This window comes from Dipodomys ordii, unplaced genomic scaffold (genome assembly GCF_000151885.1).
Source record: "Dipodomys ordii isolate 6190 unplaced genomic scaffold, Dord_2.0 Scaffold192, whole genome shotgun sequence".
In the NCBI taxonomy this organism is placed as follows: Eukaryota; Metazoa; Chordata; class Mammalia; order Rodentia; family Heteromyidae; genus Dipodomys; species Dipodomys ordii.
The window spans coordinates 3,819,531-3,837,366 of NW_012267408.1; the positions used below are offsets into that span (position 1 = coordinate 3,819,531).

General features: G+C 39.9%; 1 protein-coding gene across 1 annotated transcript; it reads right to left on the reverse strand.

The window, feature by feature from the left end:
* Window positions 1-1,665: 1,665 nt before the first annotated feature.
* LOC105999560 (uncharacterized protein C2orf78-like) lies at window positions 1,666-17,252 on the reverse strand. Its single transcript, XM_013034609.1, is given in 7 exon segments — window positions 1,666-3,093; window positions 3,471-3,509; window positions 3,511-3,557; window positions 5,264-6,013; window positions 10,753-10,806; window positions 10,809-10,835; window positions 17,207-17,252. Coding segments are annotated over 7 exon segments (2,391 nt in total).
* Between the last annotated feature and the right edge of the window lie 584 nt (window positions 17,253-17,836).

Sequence of the window (17,836 nt, forward strand, 5' to 3'; positions counted from 1 at the left end):
TTTGGGGGGTCTGGTCGTGTGGCCTGAACTCTGGGCCTGGGCACTGTCCCTCAGCTCTTCAGCTCAAGGATAGTGCTCTACCACTTGAGCCACAGTGCCACTTCCTGGGAATGGCTTAGGAAAGCAGCACCTGCAAGAAAGAGCTGTGTGGGACATGGCCCTAAGGTTAGTGTTTAATCCACTTCATATGATTGATCTTGTCTACCCATAACCTATGGAATTTCAGTAGGGAAAGCCAGATTGGAAGCCCCAGAGTGCTTGAAATCTCAGGAATTCAGTCTCAAGCCTCCACTGGAGGCCTTGACTTTTGCATTTAATGTGATCCCAGCCCATTGCTGAACATCACTGATCAAATGAAACAGTGATACTGGCCTTGTGTGTTTGGTGTTAATTGAAGTAGCACATCTTCCTGCCCTGTCCATGGGGCTTGAATAAATACATGGTCATAGATGGTGAGGCCGTATTCTGGGTGGGCTTTATGCTTCTGTAATTCACTTGGCTACGCCACAGGATAGCCAATGTACCCAGGATAACAAGGAGCCCTTGGCTCTTCTGTGGTATATTCTCCCATATGATGTATTTGCCTTTGCCTCTTCTAATCTTAGATAACTCATGACTGTTGGAGTTGTACTGATATTTTTGTGTGAGTGTATGTGTATGTGTTGTGTGCCACTACTGGCAATTCAACTTAGGGCCAATGTATTTTCAGTTAGCTTTTGCATTCAGTACTACTGCACTACCACATGAGCCTGAGCTCCCCTCTCTGCTCTTTGCTGCTCAATTTGCAAGAGAGTGTGACTTGTCTGCATTGGTTCCTTAGAATCTCCATCTTCACATCTCATTCTCTTGAGTAGCTTGCATTACAAGCAAGAACCCTGACAGCCTAGCTTCAAAGTGGATTTTTCCCCTCTAGCTGGTTATATGACCTAAAGGTCTACATTTCTGTGGTTTTTCTAGACCCTTCTTCTGCCACTTGTTAACATTTTCTAAGTTGTATATTTGAAACCAACCTCATAATTTATGTCTTCTATCACATTGTTGATCCATGTTTATTCTATGAGCTTATATAATCTCGTTTTCCTTCCTACTCGGGGACCCTGATAGTTATCCTGTCCTTAAACCTTTTCCTTACCCTCCCCTGTGACCCACACAATTCAGTTGCTTCTTTCCAATGCAACCTTTGATTCCAACCTCTATCCAAAATCATGCAAAACTTTGGAAATATCAAAGAACTCAAATGGATTCTTCATTAATCTTTTTTTTTTTTTTGGTCCGTTCGTGGGGCTTGAACTCTGGGCCTGGGTGCTGTCCCTCAGCTCTTCAGCTCAAGGCTAGCACTCTATCACTTGAGCCACAGCACCACTTCCGGCTTTTTTCTTTTTGCTTATGTGGTGCTGGGGAATCAAACCCAGGGCCTCAGGCATGCAAGGCAAGCACTCTACCACTGAGCCACCTTCCCAGCCCTTCTTCATTAATCTTATACTCAATTCCATTACATTTAATTCAATTTTATTGAGTTTAAGTACATTAAAATAATTTTATTCTATCAAAAACTATGTATATCAATATATCTAATAAGTCTATATCAGTGTTTATATCTTTGTATATAAATATATACGGGAAAATAGCTGGTATTCAATATGGTTCCCACAATCTCAGCAGCTATTACATTACATAGCCGTAATATTGAGAAACTTCCATATCTCTTTGCCTCTGAGCAAAAAACTGCAGTTTCCCCAAAGCAGTGTATTGGGCAGCAATTTCACGCTCTTTCTGGGCCCGCCTTTTCATGGCTTCACGCTCTGGCCTCTGCTCCTTGGTGATGGGATTTGATACTACTGGCCCAGGAATATCAGGTTTCCTCCATGGAATTGGTTGGCGGCTGAAGTCTTGGAGTAGATACTGGCTTTGAGGTTTAGGTGGTGACTGGAACTTGGTCCCAGAAGTTGACACAGGCTTCTGCTGCAGAGAAGTGGAAGATGATGTTTTGTAAGGTTCAGGCCTAGCAACAGTAGATTGAGACACACTAGGCTGGGGAGTGGTGGTCAATCCCTGTTTGATTGTTTTGGCTGCAATTGGCTGTGATGTTTTGGTGGAGTCTATGAAGCATGTGTTGGCAGTAGCTGGTTGAGATCGACTGACTGCAGTAGGCTGAGCTGTGTTAGAACAAGGGAGAGCACGGTAAGGTACAGTGGGTCTCCGGGAGGCCAGAGACTGTGGCCTGCGAGAAACAGGTCGAGCTTGAGGCTTCTCTGGGGCTAGAAAAGGCAAAGGAACCAGCTTGACCTTCCCAGGTGGAGGCAGCTCATCCTGGGTTGGTGATGGACACTGGCTTTCACTCCTATCCCTTTTCTTGACTTGAGTAATTTTAGGGCCTTTGCCCTCATGGGGAATACCCAGCCGGGATTTCACAGCTGGAGTGGACTTGGTTTCTTGTGTGCTGCTGGCATTTCTCAAGGCCTTGGGGGAAGGCAGTTCCTTTTTCTTCTCACTTTTCTTCCCTAGTGCATGGAAAACCTGCACTGACTCCCACATCTGCACGCCTAGGTTGGTTCGAGGCCTTTTGAAGGTCTCTTGGCTAAGCTCAGGGTGACTTCTCTTGTGCTTGGTCTTGGGAATGCTTGTCTTTTCTTCTTTTTTGATTTTGTTCCCTGGCTGCTTGGTTTCATCACATTTCTTGGGGTGGTTCTCCCTGATCCTTTTGGTCTCTTTCTGTGCATGGCTCTTAGTTTTGCTGACCTTGCTGGATGCAGCTTTTGGAGATTTGCTGTCAGAATGCTTGTCTGTGTTCACGGAAGCCTGGTCACTGGATGGGATGGTGCACACAGTCACCTCTTCCTCCAGCAGGAGCTCTGGGGGCTGGCATTCGACTTTGACCTCAGGAGTTCCATCCACACTTTCCAAGGCTTCATGCTTGTTCCTTTGGACTTGACCAGTGGAATGCTTAGTGACCATTGAGTTTTCCTGCAGGAGAATCTCATCGATGGTTTCTTTATCTTTGATATCGGTTGTAGTAGAAATATTGGATGGTTTGAGATCTGTGAAGGAATTTAAAGTCTGGTTAAAATGAATGTCTTTCACCATCACAGCACTCTGTTAAGCCCACCCATTGTTACAGTCAATTCCATTTTTCCTCAAGACAAAAAAATTCCCAAATTGGTCCTATCATGTGTAGGCTTCTTTCTCCCTTGTCCCTACTTAGTTACTGTTGACCTGCAGCTGCTAAATGTTAGGAATTTCTGAAGAGAGTAACGGGGCATCCTGGCTTTCTATTATTTTTGGAAGGCAACAGAGTCTTTGAAAGTTTGTTCTGAATTTCATTCGAATGTTTATTCTGTGTTTATGTATGGCTTTGCTGGAAGCACAGCCATGGTATTAGAAGAGCTTAATAATATATCTCTTATTGAAATGTCTCCAAGGTCAGGTGATACATAGTTTTCTCAATTACTTCAGCATTTATGCTTTTAGGCCTTGGAGCTCTCTGGAATTCCTGGTTGACAAAATTTTTTTACTTGGGAGCTGCAATTTTAAGGAAGTGTGCATATCCATGGATGTTTCTAGCAGTCCAAAGAAATCAAGGTCGAAATCAGTTCCTTGTACGTGTTCCATTTACACACCAATAATTTAATGGATTTTTCATCACTTGGCAAGGTGTTTTTAAGATCCAGTGTTAAGGATCATGGACAGAACTCTAAGTCAGAAGATATATAATAACCATATAAAATGTGCTAATTAGATGACATCATTTCTTTTCTTTTTCCTTTATAGGTTTGTTGTAAGTGAAATAAAAAATGAAAGAAGCTTTAAAAATAGGAAATGAATCCCAGTAGCAGTTGCTCATGCCTGTAATCCTAGCTACTTAGGAGGCTGAGATCTGAGGATTGCAGTTCAATGCCAGCCTGGGCAGAAAAGTCCATGAGACTCTTATCTCCAATAAACCATCAGAAAACTGGAAGTGGCACTGTGGCTCAAGTGGTAGAGCACTTGCCTAGAGCTAAAGAGCTGAGGGATAGTGCCCAAGTCTAGAGTTCAAGCCCCATGACCGACAAAAAAAAATAAAGGAAGAAAGAAATTATTTGAATTTCTTGTTAGGTCAGAGATAGAGTGATTGCTTACTATGTACTTGACTCTGTGGTCAAACCCATGAACAACAAAAAATTACTTTATAAAGCCTCATATTTTTATACTTGTTACTCAGATAGGTGTTGATTCTAACCCTGAATTGAGAGAACGGGAGTGGGGGGAAGAAATCTTTATTGTGTTTGTGTGCATTTCTGTGTGTCTGTGTATGAATGCACGCACGTGTGCGTGCATGTATGCACACATACATACACAATGCTTCTGGAGCTTTAACTCAACCTTTCTTCTTTTGCTGCTCGACTTTTTGTTAGGGCTGCTGCAATATTTTATTTAGGTGTCTAAGTACATTTGTTTGTGAACTGAAAATAAGATGTAGAAAGACTTTTCAAAGTATCTTTGGAATTCAATCCTCAGATGTCAGTCTCCTCAGTCAGTAGCTAGGCCACAAGCATGAGCCACTGGTGCTGAGCTCAAGAGTAGACTTCCTGGGCTGGGAAGCTGGCTCAGCGGTAGAGTACTTGCCTTGCATGCCTGAGGTCCTGGGTTCGACTCCTCAGCACCACATAAGCAAAAAGAAAAAAGCCGGAAGTGGCGCTGTGGCTCAAGTGGTAGAGCATTAGCCTTGTGCTGAAGAGCTGAGGTACAGCGCCCAGGCCCAGAGTTCAGGTGCCACAACCGGACCCCCCCCCACCCAAAAAGAAAGAGTAGACTTCCTGCCTACAAAATACACAAAATATACATCCTCTGACCTGTTGTCTTACTACCACAAATAATTTTTGATATATTTTCCAATGAAACCAAAGAACTAGGTAAAGAAGGGATTAATTAGAGGGAGTGGATTTTAAGGACATTGAGCAGCATGGCCTCACTGAGTGTGCTTTTGGTGACACTAAGGGCAGCACAGCTGTCCTTCACACTTTTCCATAAACTCTTATGTATTTATTTAATTATCCAATGAAACTAATGGCAGTACTGAGGTCTGAATTGAGTTCAGAGCTCCATCATTTGAGCTATACTCTCAGCCCTCTCTGGCTTATGCCTAAAAATAGAGGTCACTTTGTGAGTGAGGTGGTAGAGGCTCTGGACTTAAAACTATATTTGTGAGCTCTCCACTACTCAAATGCAGATTGGCTCCTCCTTTTATAAGCTACTAATCCTATTCCTTTTTGCTATCTGTGCTTACCTTGGAAATTGGTTTCTGTGTTAGGTTGAGCAGACACAGAGTAGTAGATTCCAGAAGTGGAGACTGGTGGTAAGACATCTGTAGGCTGGACCTCTTCTAGTGTCATCACTATTTCTGGCTGAGGAGCAAAGAACCCACTCCCTGTGTAGGTCACAGAGCCATATGATTGCAGGCAGGGACCAGGCTCTCCAAATAACAGAGGGCCCATAGTGTTTTGATTATAGTAGTAAACCTGGTTTCTTGGTTGGTAGGGAAGTAATATGCTACTCTCTTGATGTGGAATCTGAGATAATGTCCCCTGAACCAGGCTGCCAGACAGTGATGGATACAGAGGGACTATGGCATTGGCATCCACATATCGTGGTGTCACAGCCATTGAAGGGACTGCTGTGCCCTGGTTGAGAGTCACAGTGAAGTCTCTAAGTTCAGATGACTTCTTTTTAGTGTGTCCTGTGTACTTCCTTTCAAAAGTACTGGGACAGGAGGAAGCTGAAGTGCAGATGTGGTTCTGGCCAGTAACGCCTGTCAGCATGGGTGTGCTAGAATGTTGGTAAAGATAGGCAGTACCCGTGAGTGGCTGGAAAGAGATGCCAGAGGTTGATGGTAGTGGCCATGTTGAAGTGAAGACTGGAGTTGAGGCTCCGGAGAGGTTGTAGACATGTCCTGCTAGAGAAGTCGCATCGCTCACCACAGGAACAGAGAGCTGTGGTGAGTTTGCAGTTCCAAGTAGAGATGGATGTTGGAAATTGTCTGCAAGAAGCAAGAGGGTGGTCAAAAGTCAATGAGATTGACCAACTCCCACTTTATTTGAGGAGCAGTATATTTGAGGCTGGCTATGATCAGAAGCCCTCTAATACCAACAATCACTGACTTATCAATGATCAGTTTATAAGCCAAAACCATTTTTATTCTTCTGATGAACTTTCCCAAACTGTGCAACAGAAGACAGCAAGTGGTTCCTGTGTTGTTTTCTGCGTAGACACAGGCTTCTCCTTTGCTTCTCTGTCTTTCCCTTAGTCTGCACTTGTATTTGCTCCTAACTATGTCCTAGCATGGAATCATTTTAGATTTCAGATATCCTTAGAGAACTTTTTAGAGTTCAGGAGTAAGGAGACTGAGAGTTAGAGGTCAGCCTGATACATTTGAGTATTTCCTTCACATTGCTATGAACACCATGTTATAAAGTGTGAGTATGTGAACAATGCACAGAAATCACACTTTTTGTGCACCAGTTTTTGTTGTTCATGAGAAAACAGTGATGCTGTTTTTATTGTTGTTCTTTTTGTGTCACCTTGTACAATTCACAAGCCATTTTGAAGAATTTACTTAAAACACAGATGAGAAGCCATCTAAAGTCAGAACTTTTCAGGTTTGCCTTCTAAGCTGAAGTCAGAGTTATTTTCTCAAGAACTTTTTGCCAGAAACCTGAACCTTTATGAATTTCTTATGAATGACATTGTATACATGCTAATAGTAATAATAGTGAGTAATGAATAAAAGTGACATATATGACTGATATGAACAAGATGTCAGTTCTGAAAAGATCGACAGCATTTAAAATTATGATACATAATTAGATTACAAAGATATTATATATATATATATATAATTTGGATATGCATCAAACATTCAACTATAGCATATTTACCAATAAATGAAGTGGTGTTATCATATATTTAATACCATGCAAATGAATAATTCTCATTTGTTTAAGCCAAAATCCAACACAGAAGTGAAAAATTATATTGCGTTGTGTGTGTGTATGTGTGTGTGTGTGTGTGTGTGTGTGTGTGTATGTGTGTGTGTGTGCCCCTGTTCTGGGACTTGAACTCAGGACCTGAGCATCTTGGTCTCCCTTGGATTTTTGCTTGAAACTGGTATTCTGCCAACTGAGCCACAGCTCTACTTCTGGCTTTTTGTGCTTAATTGCAGATAGATTTTTCTGTCCAGGATAGCTTTGAACTGCCATGTTGACATCTATATCCCTCTGAATTGCTAGGACTACCAATGTTAGCCACTGGCCCTTGTCTATGAGCTTTGAGACAGTTTCCCAATAAGTTGCTCAGGCTGGAGTCAAACTTGTAACTTTCCACCTTCTTGAGTGCATGACATTCCAAGTACTTGGAATACAAGCCACCATCATGTAGCTTGTTTTTGAATGCAATTTAAGCCAGTAATAAAAACAGGAAAGGTCTGTAAAGTATTTTGAAACAGCAAAATGCATTAAATGCATATACATATATTGGTTGGTTGTGGGGCCTGAACTTTGGGCCTGGGCACTGTCACTCACTCTTCAGCTCAATGCTAGCACTCTACCACTTGAGCCATAGCACGACTTCCGGCTTTTTGTGCGTAGGTGGTGTTGAGAAATCAAACCTAGGGCCTCATGCATACATGGGAGCACTCTACCACTGAACCACCTTCCGAGACCCAAGAAGTCATATATTTTTTTTCTATTCCAACCCAGATTTATTCTTTTTTTTTAATTGTGAAAATTGATGTAGACCAGTATAAGGGGTTACAATTACATGGGCAAGATAATGAGCACATTTTTTTTATCAAGCATTGTAGCTCCTCCTTTGTCTCCCCTTCCCATACCTTCCCATCCTCCCCCTGGCCCCCCCACCCAATCCTCCCTGCTTCCCCCGCCAAAGTTGTAACGTTCAAAGTCATATATTTTTTTTATTTTATTTGTGAAGATACTGTACAGAGGGGTTACAATTACATGGGCAGGATAATGCGTACATTTCTTACCAAGCTATTTTTAACGCTGATTTTATTCTTATAGTTTTGCAAATCAAATGTTTGAAATGATGTTTTCAAGCTAAAATCCTGGAGATGGATATGGTGGGACAAACCCTGGGCTTAGTATGTGCTATGTAAGTGTTTTTAACCTTTACAAGGTAAAAGGTATCATATCTGAGAGGTTGAGAAATTCCATTTCCTGACCTTTTTCAGCTTGTAGAAGCTGCTGGATTATATTGGCTAAGGCCTTCTTTCTCTTTTCTATCTCTGTTCTCCTCAACATATCTCTTTTTTCTCATCTTGCCTCAATTGACAACACTGTGTCTTCTCTCCATGAACATGGATAACTTCATTTATTTGACTGTTGCTTTGGTTTATTTCACCACAGCTTAGTAGTTTTCAGCATATACATCTTGCACAAGTCTTTTGTAATTATTCTGTGTGTTATAATTTTGGTAGTATAACTGGTACTTTTAATTCAAATTTCTGATGTTTGTTGAGAATGATTAGTTACTATCTGACCTTTCATCCTGGGAGTTAGGTAAGTCATCATCTTTGGGATTTTTGTATCAACAGCCATGCCATATAAGCAGTCATAATTGATGTAGACCAGTATTTTTAAAAATGAGTAGGAAGCCTATAACTTCTGTATTTCTAGTATGGGGGCTACTGAGGCTAAATAATCATTTCTGCCAGGACAGTAAGAACAGTTTGGGCAACATAGCACAAATATAAAAAAGAAAAAAATCAGAGCAAAGAAACAAAAACCAAAATGGAATAGAGGACAGCATGTCACCAAAACAAAAGGATCCTGTTATTGTAGCCATTCCTATATTTCTAAATATTACACTACAATTTAAAGATATTAATTGTTCTATTTAGGTATTTTAATTAATACAGTATAAACCAAAAAAAATCTTTTAAAAGTTTGAAAGTTTTCACATTCTGAAAACCTAGCTGAGAAAAATATCACTACAAATGGCCCATCACTATTAGTATTCTATTATTATTTTTATTATCATCATCATCTTCATCATTATTATTTGCAGCTTTTAGTTGAAGCCTTTTGATACAAGTTAGAATACCTAGTTAAAAAAAATACATGCTTAGCCCACATGACTCAAGGCTGTAAGCCTAGCTACTCAGGAGCTTGAGTTTTGTGAATTGCGATTCCAAGCCAGTCCTTGCAATAAAGTCTGTAAGACTCTTATTTCCTATTAAATAGCGGAACCTGAAAGTGGAGTTGTGGTTCAAGTTGTGGTGTTCTACCTATAAGCTAAACAGGTTAGAGACAGTGCCAGCTTGGAATTAAATCTTGGTACACACACACACAAACACACACACACACATACACACACACACACACACACACACACACACACACACACACACACACCTCCATGAAGTTTAAAAATCAGATGAAAAGTAATGCTGAAATTTATGTTACACAACCCTCTGTAAGAACCCTTCCTAGAAATATGTTATACAGAACCATTTCTACAATACATGTCTAAAATGTTCACATTGGAAACTGTCAAGGCAGGGTCAGCAGCTCACTTCTCTGATCCTAACTACTCGGGAAACAGTCCAGGATGGAGGCTTGACAGCCTTCTAGGCAGGTTAGTGAAATTTCATCTCAATCACATAACCTCCTGTAGTGGATCATGGCTGTGGTCACTGGTACAAGGGAGTCATAGGCAGAAGGATCACGGTTCAAGTTGGCCTGAAGTAGAACTCCAAATCCTGTCTGAGAATATAACTGAAACAAAGAGGGCTGGGGCATGGCTGGCACCGGTGCTATGCCAGTGCTATGAGTTCACAGGTTGAAAAAGGCACTATCAAGCATCATCTCTATTCAGAGTCAACTGAAAAAAACATCACAAGAAATACAAAACAGGAACCATCTAAAGGTGACTTATCAGAAACTGCTTTTAATGATTCTGTTTTACCCTTAGTTTGCTTTGTGGTCCACTAATGTGTACTTTGACTAAAACTAACTGCACTTTGCCTTGCTTTGGTTAAATTGTACTCTTGTTTTCTATGTGTTGATTTTAAAAGGTTTGATCTTCAATATTCTGTTCTAAACCACCTCTCTTTTCTCGAGAATGTCCCCATGCTCTTCATAGCTGGGGTTCTATCCTATTTCTCATCCTCCTCTTTATCTTTTCTTAACCCCTCCGGTTCCTGGTGAACTTTTCCTTCCAGACCATCTGTCTGGTGCTAGTGTGATCATCCCTCCTCTCTTCTTGTTTTTCTCTGTGCCCATTTGATCAGAAATATTGAAACACTTAAATGTTATTCTTTGAATAGAGTAAATTTGAAATACTAAAGTGGAACTAGCTGTTGAAGGACTCTGTTACAGATGAAGTATCTTGGTATTGAGTTTTCACCTTATGCAGGTTTCCTTCTCCATTAATTGGTTTAAAATTGACACTCTGAAGAAGTCTATGGTTTCATTCTCCTTCCATGAAAACCCTTTAAGTAAGCACAGTGTTAGAAATCAAAGTGATCCCAGATTGGCCAATTTATTATCTTCATGTAGCAGACAAAGCAACAGATTTTGTCAGAGAGTAAATTGGGTGGTTAAGTCATATACCTAGTAGATATTACAGCCAAAACAGAACTGAAGTCTTTACATTTCTAATTCAATATTTGCACCTATTCCTTAAAGCTGTTTTGATTCTACTATTAAATTTAGGGAGCAAGGAATCTAATGAAAAATCTAAAACCCTTTTTCTCCTTACCTGACATGTTGAGAGAAGGGGTAATATCAACTGGAGATACAAGGGATGAGGAATGACACTTGAGGATGTGTGGATAGCTGAAGCTAAAGAGCACGAGTGTGTCCAGTAAGGAGCTCACTGGATACTGCTCACTGGGCACTGGGCACTTGCGATGATGCAAATATTCGAAGGATGCCATGGTAACCCCAGGATTCTACTAGGTGGTGATAGGTTCGGTGGGAGAATGATGTCATTAGTTAGGCAGTTGAAAGGTCTGAAGTAGCCAATCACAAGATCAGAATCTGAACCAAAGGAAAGGATTGGATAGAGAATGGCAGAAGAGCTCTAATAACTCCTGAATGTTTGATCTCTGAATCCCTGAGGTCCTGCAAGACAGACATGATATCCCTTTCTTCTAGGCTTTTAGGTTGAGGAATCATCTCAGTGTTTCTCACCAATGTTAATTAATAAAGCTATTTATTTATTTATTGTCTGTAGTGGGGCTTGAACTCTAAGTCTGGAAGCTGCCCCTGAGCTCTTCCGCTCAAGGCTAGCACTCTACCACTTGAGCCACAGTGCCGCTTCTGGTTTTTAGATGTTTAACTGGAGAAAAGAGGCTCACTGATTTTCCTGCCCAGGCTAGCTTTGAACTATGATCCTCAGATCTCAGCCTCCTGAGTACTAGGATTGTAGGCATGCTCCACCAGCAATAAAATTATTTTTAATTTGCTTATTATATTGTACTTTCTAGTAGTTAATACTATAATTACATATTACATATACAGTCCACATGCTTGAAGAAAAAGGAAAGAGACTTTGACGTTGAAATTTTTAGTTGTTCTGAAACCATTTTAGTTGATCCAACTAGTAAACTTACAGGAACTTTCAAACACTAGAAGAATGAAAGAACTTTATCTCCTTGAAAGGTAGTGTTCATTGAGAGTGCCTTGTAGAGAACGATATGATCTAAGGCACTCGTTTTCTGTTTTCTTTTTCTTGAAATCTTTGTTATGGGTTGTTCTAGACCATATTGGACTTGAATCCTTCTGCATATTTCTCTCATTCATTTTAGGAATGGGTTTTTGGCAAAACCTTGATTTTGCATTCTTTTTTATCTTATTTTTAAATTAAATTATTGTTATTATAGAAGTAATGTACATAGGGATCACAATTAAATGAGTCAGGTAATGAGTACATTTCCTTTCATACAGTGTCTTCTGTTCCCTCACTCTCTCCCAGACTGTTCCTCCCATCTCCACCCACCAGTTGTATAGCTCACTTTCATCAGTGTCCAGTGGACTTCACTGCTATACTTTTTCACCCTTTTCCCCTTGAATTCTGTACACTTCCCCAAGCCTTCCAAAGAGGTACACTTGAAAACACCATACATAAGCTAAAGAAGACAGAATAATGAAGAACTAAAAACTAAAAAGGAAGGAAGGGAGGGAGGAAGGGAGGGAGGAAGGAAGGGAGGAAAGGAGGAAGGAAGGAAGGAAGAAAAGAAGGAAGAAAGGAAGGAAGGAAGGAAGGAAGGGAAGGAGGGAGGGAGGAAGGAGGAAAGAAGGGAAAAGAGGGCTCTTGTCTCATATTTTGGAGTTGTTTCAGTATAAATATTATTTTATATAAATATGAAGAAGCACTTATGCATTGCACTCTTGTGTGTCTCTCCTTAGAGTATCCTCTTTTGGTCTCACTGTGTGTGAATATCTAGAATCTTGTATAATTTATTGTATCCCAGTGCATTTTATATCTAATTTCTGCACACCAGAGAGAACATGTGCAGTTTGTCTCACTTAACATGATTTATCCTAGGTCCATCCATTTCTCTGCAAATGACATTATTTTATTCTTTCAGGTGGTTGTATAAAATTCCATTGTGTATAGGTACCATACTTTTTGTATCCACTCATCCATTGTGGGGCTTCTGGGCTGTTTCCATATCCTGCCTAATATGAATACTGAAGCAATGAACATGGATGTGCTGGAATCCGTATCATACCCTGGCTCATGATGTTCTGGGTAGATGCCCAGGAGTGGTATGGCTGGGTCACATGGAATATCTATGTTTAGTTTTTTGAGGAACCTCTAGACTGCTGTCCAGAGTAGTTGTACTAGTTTATTTATATTCCCACTAACAGTACAATAGAGTTCCTTTTTCCTCACATCCTTGCCAACATTCATGTTCAAATTCATGATGTTGTCCAATCTTACTGGGGTGAAATGGGAATCTCAGAGTTTGTTCTAATTTGCATTTCCTTTATGGCCAGGGATGATGAGCATTTCCTCGTGTGTGTGTGTGTGTGTGTGTGTGTGTGTATGTGTGTTGCCATTCTTGCCTCCTCTTCTGAGAAATCTCTGCTTAGCTCCCTTCCCCATTTAGTGATTGATTTATTAGGTTTTGGAGGGGTTAGGTTCTTAGCTCATTGTATCTATTGGATATAAGGCCTTTGTCTGATATATTGCTGGTAAAGATCTTTTCCCAGCAATTCATATTTTTTTTTCTGGATCATGTGGCCTGAGGTTTTTTTGATCAAGGCTGGTGTTCTACTACTTGAGCCATAGTTCCACTTCTGATTCTTGTTGGTTAATTGTATATGAGTCTTTTCACAGACTTTCCTACCTAGAATGACTTTGAACCATGATCCTCCTGAGTAGCTATGATTACAGACATGGGCTGCTAGTGCACCACTAGATTTTGCATTCTCATGCTAATAGATGTCAACGCCTAGAGGCAGAGGTCTTTTTTGCATACGATACTTTGAAAACTAGTTTCTGCCCATTAAAAGCAAATACTAGAGAAATGGAAGACCCAGATGAATGCAGACTTTACTCCTTTCTGACTTAAAAAATATTTATTGTAAAGGTAATGTACAGAGGTGTTACTTAAGTCAGGTAATGAGTACATTTCCTTTTGAACAGTGTCACCTCTCCTTCATTCTCTCCCAGTTTTCCCCCTCTCCCCACTCCAAGTTGCATAGTTCTTTTCCAACATAGTGTCTAGTGAGTATCACTGCTGAATTTGTTCACCCTTTATCCCACCATTTCTGTGCTTTGCCTTCCTCTCCCCAATCAGATAAACATACAAGACAAAGGAATCAAAAACAGTGACAAAGGGGAAGAAACAAAAGAAAAAGGGAAAGAAAGAAAAGAACAGCAAATAGTACCAAAAACCCTCCTGCTTCCATTTCTTGGAGTTCATTCTGATACCTATCATTTTACATGGTCCTATGTGCATAGCTATTGAGCCGTTGTGGATCCTCTACTAAGAATATCCTCCGTAGTTCTCACTGTGTGAATGTTTAGAGTACTGTTAATCGTGTTCTAGTGTAATTACTTGTCTTTTACTATCTAATGTGGGCTGCATGCCTTCCCTCATTTGTAGTAATTAGGATATGCCTATACATATTTGACTTTAAACAAGATTCTTTAGCTCATAATTTGTCGCCCCTTACTTCCTTGGATATCCATGCAGATACCCACTGTCTGGTTCTTTCATATGCCAGAAGCATGGAGGGAGACTATTTTGTCTCTTCTATAAATGAAATGAGGGTGGCAGTTACTGTAGCTTCCTTCTCCTTATCAACAACTACTATGGAATCCTGAGGCTCTTGTATTCTCTGTCTGCCATGCCTAGCTGCAGTCAGGCAAAATGGAGAGCATAACGAAGAGCACAGGCAAAGTATGCATACGGGAGAAAAGAGGGTCATGTGGCCAGGTTTATTTTTGTTTTTGTTTTCCTGAAATGAGTTAGTACTTTTGTTCAGAAATGAATCAGAAGTCTGTACAATTAAGGGGAATATATTTAAATAATTTTTAAATCATTATGATAAAGGTGATATTCAGAGGGGAAATATTTAAGAGGATGTATTTAGGAAGATAAATATAGTTTTTTCCTTGTGTGTCTTATGTCAAATAACTCATTTATGCTATTGATTAGTATGTTAGAGACTTTGCATATTCTCAAAAGTTCCACTTTACCTATTATATCTTCTTGGTTTATATAAGGAATCCAATACAGTTAAGACCTATTGCTTTTGTTTGATTGTATATTTGTTTCTATATTGAGGCTTCAACTCAGAGGATGGCTACATCCCTTAGCATTTTTGCTTAAGCCTGGTGTTCTACCACTGGAGCCACAGCTACATTTTCAGCCTTTTTTTTTTTTAATGGGGATAGATTTTTTTTTATAACAGTGTGCTGGGCTTTCCTGATAGGCTGATAGTATTTCCTGATAGTATTTGAACTGTGATCCTCAAATCTTAGTTTATTATGTAGCTAGAATTACTGTCTTAAGCTATAGGTACCTGGCAAACTCTTTATTTGAGGCTTTGAACTCTGATCCACTCACTGTTGCTTGTTTTTCCAGCCCAAGACTGACTTCTACAACTTGAGCCACAGCTCCACTTCCAATTGCATGTTTTTCTCAATGCAATTATTTATTTTGAAGCTGAGTAAACAAACTTGGATTTTGTTGAAAACAAAGGTTAGAGAAAAGGCACTGTTATAAGTTGTGCTGTGCAAACAAGAATATGGAGCACATTTTGTAGAAAGATAGCCAGCTTGATCTGGTTTGTCTTTGCTTCCCATCGCCCAGTTAGTGCTTTGTCTTATGACTTCACTTCTTACTCCTCACTAACTTCCCTTAGGCTGTGATAAACTGAGTAAGGCTGAGTTTCTCACAAGAGTGAGAGCTGACTCAGCATAGGAAATCTATGGCAGAATCATTTTCCTTTGTGGTTAGTTTTAAGAGATGCTTACACCATTCCAGCTTAGTGCTGCAATGTGCTCAGTGCTAGGGCACTCACTCACTATATACTATATAAAGAGTATGTGAATAGACAAGCACTTAGGTGGGCCTTCACAGATAAATTTCTTCATCTCTTCCAATGTTGCTTTCAAGTATTTTGAGATATGAAGTCTTTGAACGATTCTGTGTTGGATGAAGCTTGTTGGAGAAGAAACTGTGGAGGACTTAACAATCTAGAGATGTGGCCTTCAAATATATAAAGTTTTAAAGGTTTTGTTTTCTCCTAAGCTCAGTTTCATACTTCAAATAGACTAATTCCATCATATTAGTACATAATTCAAAGCTAATAACATATACTTAATATCATCAAGCCAGATCAATACCTATTGGAAATCAAGGAACTCTCTAGCTACCACTGGAAGGAATGTGAGATTCAGAGGAATCTGGTGCGTTATTCAGCAATCTCTTATTGTACAAACCCTAAAGACAGTCCCTGGACTGACAAATTTCAATTCTATATAGACATATGTGGATTAGATTGTCCTGGTCCCCAGTTACTGCAACTCTTCTCTTTCTTTTTATTTCTTTGAAGATTGACCAGAGGAGAATTTCTTGGAGGACATATAGACAGAAGATTGTTCCTGTGGCAGCAAGATCAGTTAAGTCCCCACAATTGTGTCATAAGAAAAGGAATAAATATGGAGTCTAGGACAAAACAAATATCATTCTTATTGAAATTAACTGGTTGATCTTAACATGAAACTATCAAGCATATTCTGGAGCAAGGATCCAGAATATGTGAGTTCCACATACCAGTCTATTGGTTTGTCTACTTGTAGTTGCTGAGAAACAATACAGGAAAACCAACTAGCATTGTCTTTATGGTGATTATTTCTATGTAAAGATGACTTTATTCCTGTCTAGGTAAGTCGGTATTGTCCTTGATAATAACAGGCTCAACTTCATGAGGCTCAACCTCATGAGCTTACCCCTTGGGCCCAACTTCTGCAATATTCCCTGCATCTGTGTATGGTTTATGTATTGGGTAGACAGCATACCAGGAGGCCCTCTGTTCAAATTAGCAGCACCACAGCCACAGTAAAGGCCTATACACAAAAGAAACAGGTGTAGTAGAAACAATCTTTGTTTTTATTCTTATATTCTTTGGGTATATTTGTATTATCTTTAAGTAATTGTACAAAAGCAGTAGCAATCATCTGTTTCCTATCCAAAGTCCAAGAAACCAAACCAATGGCTTAGTATTTGTACATTAAAAGGAGATACAGCCTGATTTTGGATGCTTGTGTATGACATGAGATGTGTGACATATCAACATTCCATGTTTTGTCTTGAAAGAAGAAAATGCCTCATGAGGGTAGGGATATGCTGTGACAATGGGTGAGAAAATGTATGGTTGGTGGGGACTAATCAAGGTCAATCCAAGGCTGTAATGATAAATCTGCTCCATTAGACACCATGGCTATAATATCTGATCAAAAGGATGGGTGTTTATGAAGGTTTTCTCAACCTGATGCAGAGGGCTCTTCAAGACAGGAGGCCAACTCTGATACCACAAAGTATTTTCATTAGCTTATTTGGGTCACAAGCCATGATCACAGGAGAACAGAGCAACAGAATCCAAAGTGACCAAGTTAGGAAGGCCAGAGTCTCCTAATACACTAAGAAAGAATGGACCCATTCCCAGAGTGACACTAAATTGTCCTTTACCTTGGATTTCATTGGTGACAGCAGAACTCTCTGTGTACTTGAGCATATTGAATCGAGGGCATAGCCTGGACCTTGGTGTTCTATGGAGTCAGGGCCAAGCACATGGTAATTCCCTTTTCTCTCTAGTTGCAGTCACTTAATTCTATCCTGCATTCTCAGCATCATCTTAACCACTAACATTCATCTTTGTGTTTGTGCCTGTGTTTCTTTTTTTTAATACATTTTTTATTGTTACAGTTGCATGAGCAAGGTAATGAGTACATTTCCTATCAAACACTGTTGCTTCCTCCTTTGTTTTTCCCCTACCATCCCTTCTCTCCCTCCTTCACAACTACACTCCTCCCCCTCCCTCCCTCCCTGCTTAAATTGTAAAGTTCGGTTTTCAACGTAGTATCTTGTACATCTCATTGTTACAATGGGTCAACGGTATCCCTATTTAAACATTTTGTTTTTTCCCTTCCCCTCCCCAAGATAGAGAAGTATATATAAAAGATGCAGGGCACACTTCAAATACAGTGAAAACAGGTGTTATACTGTGGGGGAGGAACATACAAAGAAAAAAAAAGTACATGGTACATTATAAATATGTTAGAAACAATAGCAAGAAAGAAAAAAAACCACTGTGTCCCT